Genomic DNA, 17,590 nt, shown 5'->3' with positions numbered 1-17,590 from the left:
CTGACTTTCATCTAGGAGGTAAAAGGCAAAGGTGACTATCATCTAGGAGGTAAAAGGCGAAGCTGACTATCATCTAGGAGGTAAAAGGCAAAGGTGACTATCATCTAGGAGGTAAAAGGCAAAGGTGACTATCATCTAGGAGGTAAAAGGCGAAGCTGACTTTCATCTAGGAGGTAAAAGGCAAAGGTGACTATCATCTAGGAGGTAAAAGGCGAAGCTGACTATCATCTAGGAGGTAAAAGGCAAAGGTGACTATCATCTAGGAGGTAAAAGGCAAAGGTGACTATCATCTAGGAGGTAAAAGGCAAAGGTGACTATCATCTCGGAGGTAAAAGGCAAAGGTGACTATCATCTCGGAGGTAAAAGGCAAAGGTGACTATCATCTAGGAGGTAAAAGGCAAAGGTGACTATCATCTAGGAGGTAAAAGGCAAAGGTGACTATCATCTCGGAGGTAAAAGGCAAAGGTGACTATCATCTAGGAGGTAAAAGGCAAAGGTGACTATCATCTCGGAGGTAAAAGGCAAAGGTGACTATCATCTAGGAGGTAAAAGGCAAAGGTGACTATCATCTAGGAGGTAAAAGGCAAAGGTGACTATCATCTAGGAGGTAAAAGGCAAAGGTGACTATCATCTAGGAGGTAAAAGGCAAAGGTGACTATCATCTAGGAGGTAAAAGGCAAAGCCGACTATCATCTAGGAGGTAAAAGGCAAAGGTGACTATCATCTAGGAGGTAAAAGGCAAAGGTGACTATCATCTAGGAGGTAAAAGGCAAAGCCGACTATCATCTAGGAGGTAAAAGGCAAAGGTGACTATCATCTAGGAGGTAAAAGGCAAAGGTGACTATCATCTAGGAGGTAAAAGGCAAAGGTGACTATCATCTAGGAGGTAAAAGGCAAAGGTGACTATCATCTAGGAGGTAAAAGGCAAAGCCGACTATCATCTAGGAGGTAAAAGGCAAAGGTGACTATCATCTAGGAGGTAAAAGGCAAAGCTGACTATCATCTAGGAGGTAAAAGGCAAAGGTGACTATCATCTAGGAGGTAAAAGGCAAAGGTGACTATCATCTAGGAGGTAAAAGGCAAAGGTGACTATCATCTAGGAGGTAAAAGGCAAAGGTGACTATCATCTAGGAGGTAAAAGGCAAAGGTGACTATCATCTAGGAGGTAAAAGGCAAAGGTGACTATCATCTAGGAGGTAAAAGGCAAAGGTGACTATCATCTAGGAGGTAAAAGGCAAAGGTGACTATCATCTAGGAGGTAAAAGGCAAAGGTGACTATCATCTAGGAGGTAAAAGGCAAAGCTGACTATCATCTAGGAGGTAAAAGGCAAAGGTGACTATCATCTAGGAGGTAAAAGGCAAAGGTGACTATCATCTAGGAGGTAAAAGGCAAAGGTGACTATCATCTAGGAGGTAAAAGGCAAAGCTGACTATCATCTAGGAGGTAAAAGGGAAAGGTGACTATCATCTAGGAGGTAAAAGGCAAAGCTTACTATCATCTAGGAGGTAAAAGGCAAAGGTGACTATCATCTAGGAGGTAAAAGGCAAAGCTGACTATCATCTAGGAGGTAAAAGGCAAAGGTGACTATCATCTAGGAGGTAAAAGGCAAAGGTGACTATCATCTAGGAGATAAAAGGCAAAGCCGACTATCATCTAGGAGGTAAAAGGCAAAGGTGACTATCATCTAGGAGGTAAAAGGCAAAGGTGACTATCATCTAGGAGGTAAAAGGCAAAGGTGACTATCATCTAGGAGGTAAAAGGCAAAGGTGACTATCATCTAGGAGGGCGTGGACTATTTGGAGTTTTTTCTGAGGTGATTCTGTTCTGCAGGGTTTGTGAAGCGCTTTGGGGCCCAGAGCAGATGAAAGGTGCTATTTAAATGTAAGTGCCACTCATTTCTCCATCTCTTCTACACACACACACACACTCATGCATCCCACTCCTCTTCATCAGCTGAGGTTTGCGGCGGCGTGGCGTTCCCGCTCACCTTTAACCCCGGCCCGTGTCGCCCCCCCCCCCCCCAGGTGTCCTTTCTGCATCTACTCCACCAAGCGTGCGGCGGCCATGGAGGTCCACCTGAAGACGCACCTGAAGCTGGAGCAGCGCTGCCGCATCTGCCGGGGACTGTGGCCCGACCGGCCCTCGCTGGACGCCCACATGCGCGCCCACCGCCTGGGCAACCACTACAAGTGCGAGCGCTGCGGCTACCTGTCCAAGACGGCCAACAAGCTGATCGAGCACGTGCGCGTGCACACGGGCGAGCGGCCCTTCCACTGCGACGCCTGCTCCTACAGCTGCAAGCGCAAGGACAACCTCAACCTGCACAAGAGGCTCAAGCACGCGCCGCGCCGGGAGAGCGCCTTCGCCACCGCGCACCCCTTCCTCTTCAGCCGCCACCACAAGAAGCATCGGGGCGGGAGCGCCAAAGAGGGGGAGGGGGCGTCGCCGGGGGGTGCGTCCGCTCGGAGGAGCCTCCTAGGGGGCGGCGCCGTGGAGGAGCGCGACAGGAAGTGCGAGCGGGCGCGCCTGATCCCCCTCACCACCTTGTTCACCCGCGGCAGCCGCCTCACATTCCACGCCTCCCGCCGCCTCCCCCTCCCCGCCTCCCCCTCCCACTCCCACAAACACTCCTTCCTGGCCTACCTGGGACTGGCGCAAAGGGCGGAGACTGATTGACCCCGCCTCCTTTTTCTTGTCCAATCAGATCGGCCAAGAGACATTTCTGTACATGCTAACAAGCTCAAATGCATTTCTATCAAAAAGCTGCTTTTCTTATAAGCTCTAATTATTAGCGCTAAGCTCCACCCCCTCCTCGATCTTCTTAAAGACCTACTGAAATGAGATGTTCTTATTTAAACGGGGATAGCAGGTCCATTCTATGTGTCATACTTCATCATTTCGCCATATTGCCATATTTTTGCTGAAAGGATTTAGTAGAGAACATCCACGATAAAGTTTGCAACTTTTGGTCGCTAAAAAAAAAGCCTTGCCTGTACCGGAAGTAGCAGACGATGTGCGCGTGACGTCACGGGTTGTGGAGCTCCTCACATCTGAACATTGTTTACAATCATGGCCACCAGCAGCTAGAGCGATTCGGACTGACAAAGCAACTTTTTCACCATTAATTGGAGCGATGATGAAAGATTTGTGGATGAGGAAAGTAGGAGTGAAGCACTAAAAGAAAGGAAAAAAAGGTGACTGCCGTCGCTCCCACTGCCGGCAGTGGAAGCGATTCAAATGTTATTATACACATTTACTAGGATAATTCTAGAAAATCCCTTATCTGCTTATTGTGTTAATAGTGTTTTAGTGAGATTATAAAGTCATACCTGAAAGTCGGAGGGCTGCGGTGACCGCCAGTGTCTCTGAGAAAAGCCAATGGAGGAGCCAAGATCACAGCTGCCTTTTTTGACAGCTGCTGCAGGAAGACGCTAACTCCACTCAAGTGAGTAAGAGCTGAATTAATATCACAATTTTCCCATCCAAAAATTTGCTGGGAGAGAAACATGTTCGCTAAAGCTTCACAACAAACAAAAGTAACACCGGCTGCGTTTCGGTTGCTAAAGGCAGCTGCAATCCGCCAACAGCATTCTTCTTTGACGTCTCCATTATTAATTTAACAAATTGCAAAAGATTCAGCAACACAGATGTCCAAAACACTGTGGGATTATGCGATGAAAACAGACTACTTTTAGCCGTGAGTGGTGCTGGGAAAACATGTCCGCTCCAACCAATAACGTCACAAGCACGCGTTAACAGAAGTGTCATCATTCCGCGACGTTTTCAACAGGATACCTCGCGGGAAATTTAAAATTGTAAATCAGTCAACTTAAGCGGCCATGTTGGTATGTGTTTTAGTAGGCCTTTAAAGCCACTACTAGCGACCACGTTAGGGTTACAATTTTAAATTTCCCCAGACTTTTTTCTTGAAAACATCGTGTAATGATGACGTGTACTCACGGGTTTTTAGCAAGTATGAGCGCTGCACACACACACAGCTAAAAGTCGTCTGCTATAACGACATAATTACACAGTATTTTGGACATCTGTGTTGCTGAATCTTTTGCAATTTGTTCAATTAATATTGGAGAAGTCACAGTAGAAAGATGGAATTGGGAAGCTTTAGCCTTTAGCCACACAAACACACGGTGATTCCTTGTTTAAAATTCACAGAGGTGAAACTTTACTATGGATCACAGCGGACATGGATCCTGACTACATGTCAACCAGCAGGTTTCGGTGAGAAAATTGTGGTAAAAAGTCGCCACTTACCGGATATCATCTGAGCTTGTGTCGTCCATACAGCTGCCGTCGACTTCCCTGAGACACTGGCGTCAACACCCGGCCGTGGACACACCCCTCCGACTATCAGGTACTGTTAAACTCACTAAAACACTAGCAACACAATAGAAAGATAAGGGATTTCCCAGAATTATCCTAGTAAATTTGTCTAAAGACATCAGAATCTGTCTCAATGCAACGCGATTGCAATCGCGTTTTTTTTTTTTTTTTTTTTAACTTTTTTTTTTTTTTTTCTAGTCCGTCGCTATCAATATCCTCAAACACGAATCTTTCATCCTCGCTCAAATTAATGGGGAAATTGTCGTTTTCTCCGTCCGAATAGCTGTTTTTGTTGGAGGCTCCCATTATGAACAATGTGAATATGTGAGGAGCCATCACACTTGTGACATCATCGTCTGCTACTTCCGGTAAATGCAGGGCTTTTCTGTTTGCACCAAAAGTTGCAAACTTTATCGTGGATGTTCTCTACTAAATCCTTTCAGCAAAAATATGGCAATATGGCGAAATGATGAAGTATGACACATAGAATGGAGCTGCTATCCCCGTTTAAATAAGAACATCTCATTTCTGTAGGCCTTTAAGCTCTTTATTTTGTTTTTCTTGTTTTGTCCTCCTCAGAAAGACTTGCAAGTTCTCTCTTTGTCTTTTGCCACGAGGCATCGAGCTCGCATGTTTCCGTCTTTAAGGAAGCGAACGCCTCAAACCACGCACTTATTTATCAACCTGTACATACCTTTTGTAGCCCCGCCCACCACTTATGGTCAAACCATATTATTATGATGATTATTAGATGACGTCACCTCCTGTCTGGGAATGTTTTTTCTAAAGTTCTCCTGTAAATAAAACGGAAGTGACCCCCTCAGCAAGTCCTGCAAATAAGACCAGAGCGACGAGGATGCCGCCGGGCCGATTTTATTGGTGCTTTTTGTAATTTTTCTGTACAAAAAAAAACAAAAAAGGCGAACGCTAAAAAGACATGTTCCAAACAAAAAGACTTGAATGAATGTATTTTTGTTGATGTAAAACAAACAAACAAAAAAGCGTGAAGAGGGACGAGACGAAGGAAAGTTAGCGTGTTTGGTGGCCTTTTTTTTTTTTTTTTTGCTTGTTTTGAACTGAGCCTCTGATGCCATTTTTGTTTGGACTAACTTTAATTAGAAATGATTCCCTAATGAAATCCAGCGCTAATCTTTGAACTGCACTCCACTTGGAGATAAAAACCAACAATCAATTCCACACAATCGACCAAATCCTTGCTTCATCCAGTATTGATCAAGTAGGGAAGGGATTACATAAATCTAATCTATTATTATTATAATTATTATTATTACTCCGGAGTGATACATTTTTGGAGTTTTTTCCCAATGCAGTCTGCTGAAAATGATGGAAAGCGGCACTCTACATTAGCAACTTTTAAAACAGGGGTCACCAACGCGGTGCCCGCGGGCACGAGGTCGCCCGTAAGGACCAGATGAGTCGCCCGCTGGCCTGTTCTAAAAATAGCTCAAATAGCAGCACTTACCAGTGAGCTGCCTCTGTTTTTTAAATTGTATTTATTTACTAGCAAGCTGGTCTCGCTTTGCTGGACATTTTTAATTCTAAGAGAGACAAAACTCAAAATTTGAAAATCCAATAAAATATTTGAAAGACTTGGTCTTCACTTGTTTAAATAAAGTCATTTATTTTTTTACTTTGCTTCTTATAACTTTCAGAAAGACAATTGTAGAGAAAAAATACAACCTTAAAAATTATTTTAGGATTTTCAAACACATATACCTTTTTACCTTTTAAATTCCTTCCTCTTCTTTCCTGACAATTTAAATCAATGTTCAAGTGAAAATGTTTTATTGTAAAGAATAATAAATTCATTTTAATTTAATTCTTCATTTTAGCTTCTGTTTTTTTCGATTAAAAATATTTGTGAAATATTTCTTCAAACTTATGTTTAAAATAAAAAAAAATATTCCCGCAAATCTAAAAAATCTGCAGAATCAAATTTAAATCTTATTTTAAAGTCTTTTGAATTTCTTTTAAAAATGTTGTTTTGGAAAATCTAGAAGAAATAATGTTTTGTCTTTGTTAGAAATATAGCTTGGTCCAATTTGTTATATATTCTAACAAAGTGCAGATTGGATTTCATCGAAAATATATATTTATTGTGAGAAATCATTAAGATGATCAGTGTTTTCACAAAGATAAATATCATTAATTATTAATAATAACAGAGTTTAAAGTAAATTGAGCAAATTGGCTATTTCTGGCAATTTATTTAAGTGTGCATCAAACTGGTAGCCCAGTACCCAAGAAGTAGCTCTTGCTTTCAAAAAGGTTGGTGACCCCTGTTTTAAGATACCCAACACTCTACTGCCAACTGGGGGCTAAAGTTGATAGTGCTCCCCCCCCCCCCCCCCCCTTTTCCCAAATTTGTCACGTTTCATGTGTCAGGTAAACCATACTGTATTCCCTTTTCTTTTCAACTTGGATTGCACTTCATTTGGTGACTACGTCAAAGCCAAAAGCACTTAAAAAAACTGGGGGGGTGGGGGGGAAAAGTGCTTGCAATTAAGCCGGGATTCCCAAACGGGGACAAAGATTGAGGATTGGACTTTGGGAAGTTGAAGCTACCTGGCAGCTGAAGAAGGTGCCAGGCTAAATTATCCTGTTTTTGTTGTTTTTTTGCACAGCGTTGCACTTTTTCTCCAGTGGTGACAAGTAAAGTAAAAAAAAAAAAAAAAAAGGCATTGATTTGAAACATTTAACGACAATAAATAATAAGATTATTATTATTAGGTTACGTGGCCTTCATCCCTTTTTGAAATTTTTTCTTCCACGTCTGCTTATTTTTTTTATTCCCATGAAGTGTGTGATTTGACAGAGAATTGTTTCGACCAAAATGTCGGTAGCGGCAAGCCGTGATGTTAGGATGTAATCCGTCACGTGTGTTGCCGTCGGAGACCGTCCTCGTTACTCGAAAGTCGGTGAGGAAGAATTGTTCGAAGAATGTTTTTTTGTTTTTTTTTTGCACTCCCTAAATTTTGACAGGAATGGCGCCCTCTGCTGGTCAAAGCACTTGCATGACTTCGCACTTAGTTCCCCTCAGTTAGCGTCGCGCTGCACTTCCTGTCCGACTGTCGCCAATTATTTCACTGCTTTTACCATCAAGAGGGTCAGACCCCCCCCCCCCTCCCCCCCTCATCCTCCAGTAAGAATATACGCTGTACAAAGCTTTTTTGATATGATATTATTATAACTCCATTGTTAAGGCTGTACAGGGTTGTGATGATAATTGGTAAATAGATCATTTGTACTTTTTTCTTTTTATTTTGTATTTGTTTGGTATTATTTTTATGTTGGACTTGCCAGATTTAAATGTAACAGGATTTGAAAGTAAAGCTTACATCAGATATTAGTTCATGCCTTCGTGTCTCTCATTTCCTGGTACTGAAGATTTGAAATATTTTTGTACAGAAAAACGGTATTTGATATGAAAATGGGGTTTGTACTATCTAACTATCTAATTAGCATAACAGAGCATTGAAATGTCTATCAAGTCAGAGTATGGACAACCTGGTTTTAGAAGGGTCTCCCACCTGCTGTCCGAGTGGGCTTTTGACCATTTACAAACCCTGTTTCAATATGAGTTGGGGAAATTGTGTTGGATGTAAATATATGTAGGTATGTATGTACATACATTCATGTACATGCATGAATGTATGCATGTATATACATGTATGTATGTATATACATTCATGTATGTATGTATAAACATCCAAGTCTGTATGTATGTATGTTTTTATGTATATACATTCATGTATGTATGAATGTATGTATATACATTCATGTATGCATGTATATACATTCATGCATTACTATCTTATATTTCTGAAGAGGATGCTAATGAGCTCTTGTGTTGCTATAGCACTAACTCAGTTAGCAACATTGTATGTATATACATACATTAATGTATATACATTCATGTATTCATGTATGTATATACATTCATTCATGTATGTATGTATATACATACATGCATAAATGTACATAAAAACATACATGCATGTATGTATATACATGTATGTATGTATGTACATTCATGTATGTATGTACATTCATGCATGTATGTATATACATACATACATGAATGTACATTCATGCATGTATGTATATACATTCATGTATGTATGTACATTCATGTATGTATGTATGTATATACATTCAAGTCTGTATGTATGTATGTTTGTATGTATATACATTCATGTATTACTATTTATGAAGAGGACGCTAATGAGCTCTTGTGTTGCTATAGCACTGACTCAGTTAGCAATATTGTATGTATATACATACATTAATGTATATACATTCATTCATGTATGTATTCATGTATGTATATACATTCATTCATGTATGTATGTATATACGTACATACATTAATGTATGTGTGTGTATTTATATATATACATACATGCATAAATGTACATAAAAACATACATGCATGTATATATGGATATACATTCATGTATGTTTGTATGTACATTTATGCATGTATGTATGTGTATACATCCATGCATGTATGTATATACATTCATGTATGTATATACATTCATGTATGTATGTAGATTCATGTATGTATGTATATACATTCATGTACGTATGTATATACATTCATGTATGTATGTATGTAAGTATATACATCCATGTATGTATGTATATACATTCAAGTCTGTATGTATGTATGTTTTTATGTATATACATTCATGTATGTATATACATTCATGTATGTATGTATATACATTCATGTATGTATGTATATACGTTCATGTATGTATGTATGTATGTATGTATGTATATACATACATGAATGTATGTATATACATCCATGTAAGTATGTATATACATCCATGTATGTGTGTATATACGTCCATGTATGTATGTATGTATGTATATACATCCATGTATGTATGTATATACATTCATGTATGCATGTATATACATTCATGTATGCATGTATATACATTCATGTATGCATGTATATACATTCATGTATGCATGTATATACATTCATGTATGTATTTGTATACATTCATGTATGTATATATATACGTTCATGTATGTATGTATATACATACATGTATGTATGTATATACGTTCATGTATGTATGTATATGCATTCATGCATGTATGTATGTATATACATTCATGTATGTATTTAGATACATTCATGCATTACTATCTTCTATTTCTGAAGAGGATGCTAATGAGCTCTTGTGTTGCTATAGCACTAACTCAGTTATGTATGTATGTATTCATGTATGTATATACATTCATTCATGTATGTATGTATATACATACATACATTGATGTGTGTGTATGTATATATATATATATATATATATACATACATGCATGCATAAATAAATATAAAAACATACATGCATGTATGTATAATACATGAATGTATATACATTCATTTATGTTTGTATGTACATTTAGGCATGTATGTATATATATTCAATGTATATACATTCATGCATTATACATATATGCATGTATGTTTTTATATTTATTTATGCATGCATGTATGTATATACATTCATGTATGTATGTACATTCATGTATGTATGTACATTCATGTATGTATGTATATACATTCATGTATGTATATACTGTACATTCATGTATGTATGTATATACATTCATGTATGTATGTATATACATTCATGTATGTGTGTATATACGTCCATGTATGTATATACATACATACATGAGTGCATATTCATGTATGTATGTATATACATTCATGCATGTATGTGTGTATGTATATACATTCATGTATGTATGTATATACATTCATGTACGTATATACATTCATGTATGTATGTATATACGTTCATGCATGTATGTATATACATTCATGTATGTATGTATGTATATACGTTCATGCATGTATGTATATACATTCATGTATGTATGTATGTATATACATACATACATACATGTATGTATATACATTCATGTATGTTTGTATGTATGTATATACATTCAAGTATGTTTGTATGTATGTGTATACATTCATTCATGTATGTATCTATGTGTATACATTAATTCATGTATGTATCTATGTAAGTATATACATTCATGTATGTATGTATATACATTCATGTATGTATGTATGTATATACATTCATGTATGTATGTATGTATATACATTCATGTATGTATGTATATACATTCATGTATGTATGTATATACATTCATGTGTGTATGTATATACATTCACGTATGTATGTATATACATTCACGTATGTATGTATATACGTTCATGTATGTATGTATATACGTTCATGTATGTATGTATATACGTTCATGTATGTATGTATATACGTTCATGTATGTATGTATATACATTCATGTATGTATGTACATTCATGAATGTATGTATGTATATACATTCATGTATGTATGTATATACGTACATTCATGTATGTATGTATATACATTCACGTATGTATGTATATACATTCACGTATGTATGTATATACATTCATGTATGTATGTACATTCATGAATGTATGTATGTATATACATTCATGTATGTATGTATATACGTACATTCATGTATGTATGTATATACATTCACGTATGTATGTATATACATTCACGTATGTATGTATATACGTTCATGTATGTATGTATATACGTTCATGTATGTATGTATATACGTTCATGTATGTATGTATATACATTCATGAATGTATGTATGTATATACATTCATGTATGTATGTATATACGTACATTCATGTATGTATGTATATACATTCACGTATGTATGTATATACATTCACGTATGTATGTATATACGTTCATGTATGTATGTATATACGTTCATGTATGTATGTATATACGTTCATGTATGTATGTATATACATTCATGTATGTATGTACATTCATGAATGTATGTATGTATATACATTCATGTATGTATGTATATACGTACATTCATGTATGTATGTATATACGTACATTCATGTATGTATATACATTCATGTATGTATGTATGTATATACGTACATTCATGTATGTATGTATATACATTCATGTATGTATGTATATGCATGCATGTATGTATATATATTCATGTCTGTATGTATATACATGCATGTATGTATGTATGTATGTATATACATTCATGTATGCATGTATATACATTCATGTATGTATATACATTCATGTATGTATGTATGTATATACATTCATGTATGTATGTATGTATATACATTCATGTATGTATGTATGTATATACATTCATGTATGTATGTATATACATCCATGTATGTATGTATATACATTCAAGTCTGTATGTATGTATGTTTGTATGTATATACATTCATGTATGTATGTACATTCATGCATGTATGTATATACATTCATGTATGCATGTGTATACATTCATGTATGTATATACATACATGGATGTATGTATACACATACATGCATGAATGTACATACATCCATGTATGTATGTATGTATGTATGTATGTATGTATATACGTTCATTTATGTATGTATGTATATACGTTCATGTATGTATGTATGTATGTATATACATTCAAGTCTGTATGTGTATATGTATGTATATACATTCATGCATTACTATCTTCTATTTCTGAAGAGGACACTAATGAGCTCTTGTGTTGCTATAGCACTGACTCAGTTAGCAACATTGTATGTATATACATACATTAATGTATATACATTCATGTATGTATTCATGTATGTATATACATTCATTCATGTATGTATGTATATACATACATGAATGTGTGTGTGTGTGTGTGTGTGTGTGTGTGTGTGTGTATGTATATACATACATGCATAAATGTACATAAAAACATACATGCATGTATGTATATACATTCATGTATGTATGTATGTATGTACATTCATGTACGTATGTACATTCATGTATGTATGTATGTACATTCATGTATGTATGTGCATACATTCATGTATGTATGTATATACATTCATGCATGTATGTATGTATATTCTTGTATGTATGTACATTCATATATGTATGTATGTATGTACATTCATGTACAGTATGTATGTATGTACATTCATGTATGTATGTACATCCATGTATGTATGTACATTCATGCATGTATGTATATACATTCATGTATGTATGTATATACATTCATGTATGTATGTATGTATATACATCCATGTATGTATGTATGTATGTATGTATGTATATACATTTATTATGTATGTATGTATGTACATTCATGTATGTATGTATATACATTCATGTATGTATGTATATACATTAATGTATGTATGTATGTACATTCACGTATGTATGTACATTCATGTATGTATGTACATTCATGCATGTATGTATATACATTCATGTATGTATGTATGTATATACATCCATGTATGTATGTATGTATATACATCCATGTATGTATGTATGTATGTATATACATACAAGTATGTATGTATATACATTCATGTATGTATGTATATACATACATGTATGTATGTATATACATTCATGTATGTATGTATATACATTCATGTATGTATGTTTATACATTCATGTATGTATGTATATACATTCATGTATGTATGTATATACATTCATGTATGTATGTATATACATTCATGTATGTATGTATATACATACATGTATGTATGTATATACATTCATGTATGTATGTATATACATTCATGTATGTATGTACATACATACATGGACGTATGTATACACATACATGCATGAATGTACATACATCCATGTATGTATGTATGTATATACGTTCATGTATGTATGTATGTATGTATGTATATACATTCATGTATGTATGTATATACATTCATGCATTACTATCTTCTATTTCTGAAGAGGACGCTAATGAGCTCTTGTGTTGCTATAGCACTGACTCAGCAACATTGTATGTATATACATCCATTAATGTATATACATTCATGTATGTATGTATTCATGTATGTATATACATTCATTCATGTATGTATGTACATACATGTATGAATGCATTTATGTATGTACATTCTTGTATGTATGTACATTCATGTATGTATATACATTCATGTATGTATGTATATACTTTCATTCATGTATGTATATACATTCATGTATGTATGTATATACATTCATGTATGTATGTATATACATTCAAGTCTGTATGTATGTATGTTTGTATGTATATACATTCATGTATGTATGTGTATACATTCATGTATGTATGTATGTATGTCTGTATGTATATACATTCATGTATGTATGTATGTATATACATCCATGTATATACATACATACATACATGGATGTATTTATACACATACATGTATGTATGTATACACATACATGCATGAATGTACATACATCCATGTATGTATGTATGTATGTATGTATGTATGTATATACGTTCATTTATGTATGTATGTATATACGTTCATGTATGTATGTATGTATGTATATACATTCAAGTCTGTATGTATGTATGTATGTATATGTATGTATATACATTCATGCATTACTATCTTCTATTTCTGAAGAGGACACTAATGAGCTCTTGTGTTGCTATAGCACTGACTCAGTTAGCAACATTGTATGTATATACATACATTAATGTATATACATTCATGTATGTATTCATGTATGTATATACATTCATTCATGTATGTATGTATATACATACATGAATGTGTGTGTGTGTGTGTGTATGTATATACATACATGCATAAATGTACACAAAAACATACATGCATGTATGTATATACATTCATGTATGTATGTATGTATGTACATTCATGTATGTATGTACATTCATGTATGTATGTACATTCATGTATGTATGTGCATACATTCATGTATGTATGTATATACATCCATGTATGTATGTATATACATACATGTATGAATGTATGTATGTACATTCTTGTATGTATGTACATTCATATATGTATGTATGTATGTACATTCATGTATGTATGTACATCCATGTATGTATGTATATACATTCATGTATGTATGTATATACATCCATGTATGTATGTATGTATATACATCCATGTATGTATGTATGTATGTATATACATTTATTATGTATGTATGTACATTCATGTATGTATGTATATACATTCATGTATGTATGTATATACATTCATGTATGTATGTATGTACATTCACGTATGTATGTACATTCATGTATGTATGTACATTCATGCATGTATGTATATACATTCATGTATGTATGTATGTATATACATCCATGTATGTATATACATACATGTATGTATGTATATACATACATGTATGTATGTATATACATTCATGTATGTATGTATATACATACATGTATGTATGTATATACATTCATGTATGTATGTATATACATTCATGTATGTATGTATATACATTCATGTATGTATGTATATACATTCATGTATGTATGTATATACATTCATGTATGTATGTATATACATTCATGTATGTATGTATATACATTCATGTATGTATGTATATACATTCATGTATGTATGTATATACATTCATGTATGTATGTATATACATTCATGTATGTACAGTATGTATATACATCCATGTATGTATGTATATACATTCAAGTCTGTATGTATGTATGTTTGTATGTATATACATTCATGTATGTATATACATTCATGTATGTATGTGTATACATTCATGTATGTATGTATGTATATACATACATGGATGTATATACATACATGGATGTATTTATACACATACATGTATGTATGTATACACATACATGCATGAATGTACATACATCCATGTATGTAAGTTATGTATGTATGTATGTATGTATATACGTTCATTTATGTATGTATGTATATACGTTCATGTATGTATGTATGTATGTATGTATATACATTCAAGTCTGTATGTATGTATGTATGTATATACATTCATGCATTACTATCTTCTATTTCTGAAGAGGACACTAATGAGCTCTTGTGTTGCTATAGCACTGACTCAGTTAGCAACATTGTATGTATATACATACATTAATGTATATACATTCATGTATGTATTCATGTATGTATATACATTCATTCATGTATGTATGTATATACATACATGAATGTGTGTGTGTGTGTGTGTATGTATATACATACATGCATAAATGTACACAAAAACATACATGCATGTATGTATATACATTCATGTATGTATGTATGTATGTACATTCATGTATGTATGTACATTCATGTATGTATGTACATTCATGTATGTATGTGCATACATTCATGTATGTATGTATATACATCCATGTATGTATGTATATACATACATGTATGAATGTATGTATGTACATTCTTGTATGTATGTACATTCATATATGTATGTATGTATGTACATTCATGTATGTATGTACATCCATGTATGTATGTACATTCATGCATGTATGTATATACATTCATGTATGTATGTATATACATTCATGTATGTATGTATATACATCCATGTATGTATGTATGTATATACATCCATGTATGTATGTATATACATTTATTATGTATGTATGTACATTCATGTATGTATGTATATACATTCATGTATGTATGTATATACATTCATGTATGTATGTATGTACATTCACGTATGTATGTACATTCACGTATGTATGTACATTCATGCATGTATGTATATACATTCATGTATGTATGTATGTATATACATACATGTATGTATGTATATACATACATGTATGTATGTATATACATTCATGTATGTATGTATATACATACATGTATGTATGTATATACATTCATGTATGTATGTATATACATTCATGTATGTATGTATATACATTCATGTATGTATGTATATACATACATGTATGTATGTATATACATTCATGTATGTATGTATATACATTCATGTATGTATGTATATACATTCATGTATGTATGTATATACATTCATGTATGTATGTATATACATTCATGTATGTATGTATATACATTCATGTATGTACAGTATGTATATACATCCATGTATGTATGTATATACATTCAAGTCTGTATGTATGTATGTTTGTATGTATATACATTCATGTATGTATATACATTCATGTATGTATGTGTATACATTCATGTATGTATGTATGTATATACATACATGGATGTATATACATACATGGATGTATTTATACACATACATGTATGTATGTATACACATACATGCATGAATGTACATACATCCATGTATGTAAGTTATGTATGTATGTATGTATGTATATACGTTCATTTATGTATGTATGTATATACGTTCATGTATGTATGTATGTATGTATGTATATACATTCAAGTCTGTATGTATGTATGTATGTATATACATTCATGCATTACTATCTTCTATTTCTGAAGAGGACACTAATGAGCTCTTGTGTTGCTATAGCACTGACTCAGTTAGCAACATTGTATGTATATACATACATTAATGTATATACATTCATGTATGTATTCATGTATGTATATACATTCATTCATGTATGTATGTATATACATACATGAATGTGTGTGTGTGTGTGTGTGTGTGTGTATGTATATACATACATGCATAAATGTACATAAAAACATACATGCATGTATGTATATACATTCATGTATGTATGTATGTATGTACATTCATGTATGTATGTACATTCATGTATGTATGTATGTACATTCATGTATGTATGTGCATTCATGTATGTATGTATGTACATTCATGTATGTATGTGCATACATTCATGTATGTATGTATATACATTCATGCATGTATGTATATACATCCATGTATGTATGTATATACATACATGTATGAATGTATGTATGTACATTCTTGTATGTATGTACATTCATATATGTATGTATGTATGTACATTCATGTATGTATGTATGTACATTCATGTATGTATGTACATCCATGTATGTATGTACATTCATGCATGTATGTATATACATTCATGTATGTCTGTATATACATCCATGTATGTATGTATGTATATACATCCATGTATGTATGTATGTATGTATATACATTTATTATGTATGTATGTATGTACATTCATGTATGTATGTATATACATTCATGTATGTATGTATATACATCCATGTATGTATATACATACATGTATGTATGTATATACATACATGTATGTATGTATATACATCCATGTATGTATATACATACATGTATGTATGTATATACATTCATGTATGTATGTATG

At 33.6% G+C, this 17,590-nt stretch overlaps 1 protein-coding gene and 1 long non-coding RNA gene across 3 annotated transcripts in view; both read left to right on the top strand.

Moving 5' to 3' along the window:
* Positions 1-7,712, top strand: part of LOC133539112 (zinc finger protein 827-like) — a 64,396-nt gene extending 56,684 nt beyond the window's left edge. The window contains exons 9-10 of one of the 2 annotated variants that reach the window (XR_009803187.1): positions 2,026-3,446; positions 4,307-7,712. Coding sequence is in view for 1 of the 2 variants with exons in the window: in XM_061881200.1 (XP_061737184.1) it covers positions 2,026-2,677 (652 nt within the window). In the remaining variant the exon portion in view is untranslated. Of the gene's footprint in view, positions 1-2,025 lie in introns of both variants that reach the window. The other variant, XM_061881200.1, reaches the window with a different exon arrangement.
* Positions 1-17,590, top strand: part of LOC133539116 (uncharacterized) — a 1,110,877-nt gene that overhangs the window by 469,091 nt on the left and 624,196 nt on the right. The gene's annotated exons all lie outside the window — the stretch shown is intronic.

This window comes from Nerophis ophidion, linkage group LG20, assembly GCF_033978795.1.
Source record: "Nerophis ophidion isolate RoL-2023_Sa linkage group LG20, RoL_Noph_v1.0, whole genome shotgun sequence".
NCBI lineage: Eukaryota > Metazoa > Chordata > Actinopteri > Syngnathiformes > Syngnathidae > Nerophis > Nerophis ophidion.
This window is presented reverse-complemented; position numbering and strand designations above follow the sequence as displayed.